The 6,000-nt window shown below is 35.3% G+C and overlaps 1 protein-coding gene across 1 annotated transcript in view; it reads right to left on the minus strand.

The window, feature by feature from the left end:
- Ttc6 (tetratricopeptide repeat domain 6) overlaps window positions 1-6,000 on the minus strand; it is a gene marked incomplete in the record, with an annotated part of 231,700 nt that overhangs the window by 149,447 nt on the left and 76,253 nt on the right. The window contains 1 exon segment of the mRNA XM_013510165.1: window positions 2,442-2,552. Within this exon segment, the coding sequence (XP_013365619.1) occupies window positions 2,442-2,552 (111 nt within the window).

Here is a 6,000-nt window from a genome sequence, read left to right on the forward strand (position 1 = left end):
ATTGCCCTTCATTCCCTTTCTTCTAACCTTCTCTGCTCCTAGCTTTCTCTCCACAGCCTCCCACACCACCCACCAAAATAGAAAATGGAGGAAGAAAATCTTGAGAAAACTGGCAGCTCTCCAACTGCCATTCGCCATCTTCAGAGTGCCGCCTGGCCTTGCCTTCTCCACAAAGCCTTTCATGATCAAGTCTTGTGACCTATGCCTCTGTGTTAGAATTATCACTCCATGTTACAATTGCCTACACACTCACCATTGTAGTACTAATTGCCAGCAGATATGAGCACTATCTCATCTAATCTGAATGCTGAGCACAGCTCCATGTACTAGGAACTGCTTGTAATGCCACTGAGGCTAAGGGAAATTCTATAACTTGCCCAAGGTCATACTTGCAGTAACTAGCAAAGTTCTGTTTTAGTCCAGACAAACTGAATCTAAACTGTACTTTCTACTATTTGCCCTTCACCAAAAGTAATTCTCAAAATATGCTGTATGGGCTCCTGACAGTCTTTTGAGAGCCTTCCAGTGGCATGTAATGTCAAAAACATTTTCATAATAGTACTAAGATGTAATCTAACTTTTTCCACTTGTTGAAACTTGCACAGATGATAGAAAGCACTGGTGGATAAAGCGGTGAGCCAATACTTTTCCAGTGATTAACACATGAAGTTATAAAATAAGTCATGAAAAAATGGGTGTTCTACCTAAATGAGTTCCATGAAGGCAAGAACTATCTCTTAGGCACCCAGTAGGAAAAGAAATAAATGAGTTCCATTTTTTTAGTTTAAGAGGAAATTACTCACCATGATGGCTCAAAAACTCATAATTCAAAATTATAAATATTTGGTAAAAAGAATTTCATTAGCAATGCTCCTTTAAAAAATAAAAAAAAGTTGCATCAAAGAACTAACAAAGCCCTGACCTGGAAGTACAGAGATGCTCAGAATTGGGGCTACCATGTTCTGAGGGAAGGGAGTCACAGAAAGCACAAGGCCTCCTGGAATGGAACCATGCTCACCACGGCTGTCCAGACTAATCATACCCCAGGATCTACCTGGGAAACATCTACCAGTGGGACATATTTTGAAGTTCTGCTGTTGGGCATACAGTAGGTACCAAAAATGTGTCTGGAATAAAAGATACCACAAAGGAACTTTTCTATCATGAGCAGATACCAAGTTAAGAAATATTTTCCATCCAAGAAGAGGCGAGTTTCCTAAAAAAAACAGTAGCCAGGAGAGCTTCAGCAATTGCTCGTAAATGTCAGTGCTAAGTGGATGGTACCACAGAATTACAAAGAAACTGATATTTGTGTCTAAATCTTAATTTTAAATAAGGTGATGTCTAAGCTGGGCATGTAATAGTTGGCCTTTTTCACAGTTTCCTTACTACATTTACATAAATGTAGTAAATGGCATTAAGTCATTTTTAGTCTACTAATGAAGATTTCTATTCTGCTAATCTTAACTGATCTTTCGTTTTTAGTATAATGTGTCTGCTACAGGATTAGTGGCCAGAGGTTTTGCTATCTACCTGCAAACAGTGTCACCTAGAGGAAGCTATGCTAGAGAGCAGTCTTAAGAGCACAGTATGCATGGCCAGGTTTCACAACAGATTTATCCACAGAACATCACCAAGTAGCTATTAGGAGTGGAAATGTAGGTGATAAGAAAAGAAAGCACATCAAACTCTTGTAGTTCTACCATTTGTGGTCAGTCTAACATTATAGGATCCCAAGTTATAATGCTCACTTTCTGAACATAATATTTTATACTAAAAATGAAGGGGGATTTCAATATTTATGTAGGTATGGTCCTATTCTCAAAAATTAAAGAAGAAAACCATATTTAATGATATCATTTTATGAATCCTATGTAATGGAATTAATCATAATGTCATGTTTTTATATAAATGTGAAATTTTTATACACAGAGTAATACTTCCCATTCACAGAAAATATTCTCCAGATTATCTTGAACTCCACAGTTACTTTTGCCAGTTATTGACAAAAAGGAAACTGCTTCTGCAACAAACTTCTGTCACCACTTGTCTGTTTCTCAATAAAACATGTCCCCTTGCTTCTTCATACTTCTAACAACTCTTCTAACTGAACACAGATTGAAGTGTGGCTTTCATAAAAGCTAATAATTTTTAATTAACTCTTGAGCTGCTGACTAGAACTAAACGTTTCTAAACTAGAAGAGCTGTTAAAACTTTTTCCTCCTGAAAAGTTTTGGACCTTAGTTCAGGTCTGTGATAGCCACAGTGAACCAAACTAGCCAGTATTCCCAACTTTGAGTTGGATTAGGGTTGCTTATTGTTAAATACACCTCAAAAATAAATTAAAGGGAAAAATTAAATTATTTATATAAACATTCAAGCCACACAAAACAGATTGCTACTTTAATATAGTCAAGGAGGATTATTATTAAGTACTTTACCCTATTAGGTTCCTCATCAGTCATCTGTGAGACTTGCTCTGCTTCGATCTTCGGTGTTTCTGCTTGCCCCTGAGGTATTTTGACATATATTTTTCCCATTAAAGATATATCCTTGAAAGAAGAAAGGGAAATAAAGTGATGCCAATTTAGAAATCTTTGAGGTGCATTATTTAATATAGCAAAATTTGTCAATTAATCAGTAAATGAAAAATACACAATAGAAATATAAACTACTCAAAACATGCAGTAAATGAGAAATATAGAAAAAGGCACATTTAAATTATTTTATCTTCTTTCAATTCCGTGGTCTTTTAAATTGTTCATTTCTACAGATACATTATTAAATTTAATAAGGCAATTAACATAATATCAGCTACCATTAAATACTGTCATTAAATCAAACACACAAAACACCGCATAAGAAAATTAAAAAAGAAAATTCAGTCTAATCAAGAACAAAACAGAATGTTAAGTCAATAAAACTTCACAGGATATTACTTCTAGGGTGGTTCTTACAATGACAAATGCCAGGTGCATTAATATACGCTATTTATTTGAGATGGCAAGAAAACAGCACATTAAAATGATTAAGAATGAACCAGGAGTAGAGATGCTTGTTCTCTCCAAACTATGAATCCATTGATCAGACATCAACAGTCAAGTTATTTTTCTTCCTTCCACCTCAGTTTTATCATTCTTGAAATGGGCATTCAACTATATGACATTTTAAGTTCCCTTTGTCCCTTAGGCTTTTAATGTCAATAGCAAAATTTGAATGCCTGCTGAGCTTTAACACCTGCTTTTAAAAACTTTTTATGTCTAACTGATCTATTTATGACAGTAGGGTATTACGGTTCCCCATGACAACTGTGTTAGTGCTTATTTGATTTTCTATATCAGTTAACATTTGTTTTATATAGTTGGGTGTGACGGTATTTGGTGCATATGTATTTATGGTTGTTACCTCTTCCTCTTGGAGTTTTTCCCTAACAAGTATGTAATGACTTTCTTTGTCTCCTTTGGTCGGTGTTGTCTTGAAGTTCACTTTGTCTGCACATAGAATAGCTACCCCTGCTTTTTTTCTGGGTTACTGTTTATGTATTGTTTTCCATCCTTTGACTTTCAGTCTATGAATTTCTTTTTGAGTTAAATGTGTTTCTTCTATGCAGCATATCACTGGATCTTCCTTCTTGATCTATTTTTTTGTACCAGGAATCAAACTCATGACCTCAACTTGCCAGGTAGGCACTTATGCCACTGAGCTATACCCCCGGCCCTCATTTCTTGATCTACTGTGCCAATCTTTTTCCTTTCAATGGTGAGTTGAGATCACTGACATTGATGGTTATAACTGATATGCTTTGACTTATCCTTGCCTTATAATCTTCCTGTTGCTGGCTCCCTGTCTTTCCCCTCTCTTTAACTGCCTGTCTTGCCTAATGGATTCATCTTATTGGTGTTCTTGGCTTGTAGTATTTTCTATCTCTTTCTAAAATGTCCTGAGAGCTTGTTTGGTGGTCATAAACTTCTTCAATTGTTCTTAGGCATAGAAGTATCTTATTTCTCCACCAATTTTGAATGACAGGTTTGTGGGATACATCAACCTGGGTTGGAGGTTGTTTATTTTCAGGACATGAAACACTTCACCCAAAGCTCTCTTTTATTTAAGGGTTTGTGTTGAGAAGTCTTCTGGGATTTTAATAGGCTTCCCTTTATAGGTGACTTGTTTCTCTTCTCTAACAGCTTTTAATATTCTGTTTTATGCTGAATTTCTGAAATCTTGATTATTATATGCCTTGGTGCCTAGCCAAAGACTAAACCTAGACTCATTCAATCACTATACACTAAACTAATTTGAAATGAATCAAAGATCTAAATATTAAAACAGAAACACTACATCTGGAAGAGAGAATAGGTAGACCACTTGAAGACATTGGTGTAGGCAAAGACTTTATGAACAAAACCCTTATTGCATGGGAAATACTACAAAGAATCCACAACTGGAATCTCATCTTATTGAAGTTTTTTCACAGCAAAAGAAATCAACAACAGAGTGAAAAGACAACCCACAAAGTGGAAAAAAAATTGCCAGCTATTCCTTAGATAAAGGGCTAATATCTAGAACATATAAAGAACTCAAAAAAAATCAGACTTCTCCCAAATTTAAACACCCAATCTAAAAATGGGCATCTGAGATGAATACACACTTCTCAGATGAAAAAATATGAACAGCAAATAAATATAAGAAAATATGTTCAACATCACTAGTCATTTGAGAGATGTAAATTAAAACAATCCTGAGACTCCATTACTCTCAAAAGAATAGCTATTATCAAGAAATCAGCCAATAACAAATGCTGGAGGGGCTGTGGAGGTAAAGGAATCTTTCTCCACTGTGGTGGGACTGTAGAATGGTGCAACCACTATGGAAATCAGTGTGGAGATACTTCAAAAAACTTAAACTAGAGGTTCTACTCAACCCAGTTATTCCCTTTCTTGGTATATTCACAAAAGAATTAAAAGCATCACACCACAGTGATATATGCACATCATGTTCACACTGGCACAGTCTGTAACAGTTAAATCTTGGAAATAGCTCAAATGGCCATCAACTGATAAGTGGATAAAGAAGATGTGGTTTTTTTATATAATGAAGTACTACTTGGCCCTAAAGAAGGATACACTTGAGACATTTATAAGTAATTGGATGCACACTGAGAACATACTCTTAAGAGAAATCACTTGGACACACACGTGTAAATATCACATTGCTTCACTGGTATGAGAAACCAAAAGTATAAGTCAGATCCAAATGTATAACAGACATTGTGAAGTAAGGAGAAAATGTTCAAATGGGAAGGGGCACCAGTTAGAGGGTAGGGGACAATGGAAAGAAAAAGAAAAAAATGAAAAGGATAAAATGGAAACAAAGCTTTTGTAAATAAAGAGGGGAAGAGAGATTAAAGGGGGAGGGGAATGAAAAGAAAGATTCAAGATATATCATGTACAGGTATAAATTCCTTATGATGAGTGTGATCATTACGTACATCTAAATTGTACCAATAAACTTAATTAATTCAAAATGAATATAGTCATATCAAAATTTAAAAAGAAAACTTCACTGGTTGTCCTCAATGACAGAAAAGACAGGAAAAAAGACAGTGTTAGCATAAAGACATCACAGAAATCATGCAAGATAAAGTACAGGAATAAAACGGAAATAAAATGAAAAAATATTGTCAACATACATTTAATTGGAATTTCAGAAAGTGGTTGGCTAGGGTCAGAAAATATTTGCACAAAATTTGCCAAAACTTCCAAATTTCATGACAACTCTAAACTCCCTAATACAAAAAGCTTAGTAAACTCCAAACAGAGGCACACAAATGCTCCATCAGGTACAGTAGAAACAAAGTAATAAAAGCCCAACATATTGAACAGGAGTGGTGACAGCGGACACCCTTGTCTTGTTCCCGATTTTAAAGTAAAACCTTTCAGTTTTTGTCCATTGAGAATGATGTTAGCTGTTGGATTGTCATAGATGGCTTTGATCAGGTTA

The sequence above is a fragment of the Chinchilla lanigera genome, unplaced genomic scaffold (assembly GCF_000276665.1).
Source record: "Chinchilla lanigera isolate Chin_1 unplaced genomic scaffold, ChiLan1.0 scaffold00008, whole genome shotgun sequence".
Classification (NCBI taxonomy): domain Eukaryota; kingdom Metazoa; phylum Chordata; class Mammalia; order Rodentia; family Chinchillidae; genus Chinchilla; species Chinchilla lanigera.